Genomic DNA, 698 nt, shown 5'->3' on the forward strand with positions numbered 1-698 from the left:
TACACGAAGAGGTGGTTGATGTGAAAGAGCGACGCCGATTGCTCCAGAGTGCGGCAAAGAGAGGGCAAGTGTGCACGTTCACGGTGGGAGATTATGTGCTGTGGTCGAGTGCGGCAAAGAGAGGGCAAGTGTGCGCGTTCACGGTGGGAGATTGTGTGCTGTGGTCGAGAGCGGACCCCCGAATGAAGGAAGACAAGCTGATGGTGCGACGGGTGGGACCTTTTCGCATTGTACAAGAACTCCTCACCAGTTTCCTGGTTGAACACTTGCTGACGAAGGACACGTTTGATGTTCACGCGATCCGACTAAAACATTACGCGGGTGACATGGTGAGTGTGACAGAGGAGCTAAAGCATCACGTGTGAGAGCTGTGAGAGGGGGGCGATTCAATCGCCAGTCAAAGAAATGGGAGTTGCTTGTAGGTTGGCATGGGCTTGAAGACGCAAAAGATTTATGGAAATCAATGGGCGGTATCGTGAAGACAGTTCCAGAGATTGTGAAGGCATTCGTGGAGACGTGTGATAACGCGAGGCTCATCCGGCATTACAATGAAGAGTTCGAGCATGAAGCCGTGTAGTCAAGTCTTGGGGGGATGTCCAGGTATCAGACTTGCCAACATTCTACAGTGGGTAACCGGTTTGTGGAAGCGGTCCACAAGAACCGCCGGTTGCGAAGAGTCACGTTCCGTAGCCCACATA

General features: G+C 52.6%; 1 protein-coding gene across 1 annotated transcript; it reads left to right on the forward strand.

The window, feature by feature from the left end:
- Positions 1-182: 182 nt before the first annotated feature.
- On the forward strand, positions 183-577 carry PHALS_03190 (uncharacterized protein; the record flags this gene model as incomplete). The annotated part of the gene is made up of 2 exons (XM_024717462.1): positions 183-329; positions 398-577. 2 exons carry the CDS (start codon positions 183-185, stop codon positions 575-577), a joined length of 327 nt encoding a protein of 108 aa, XP_024582958.1.
- Between the last annotated feature and the right edge of the window lie 121 nt (positions 578-698).

This window comes from Plasmopara halstedii (genome assembly GCF_900000015.1).
Source record: "Plasmopara halstedii genome assembly, contig: Scaffold_2103, whole genome shotgun sequence".
NCBI lineage: Eukaryota > Oomycota > Peronosporomycetes > Peronosporales > Peronosporaceae > Plasmopara > Plasmopara halstedii.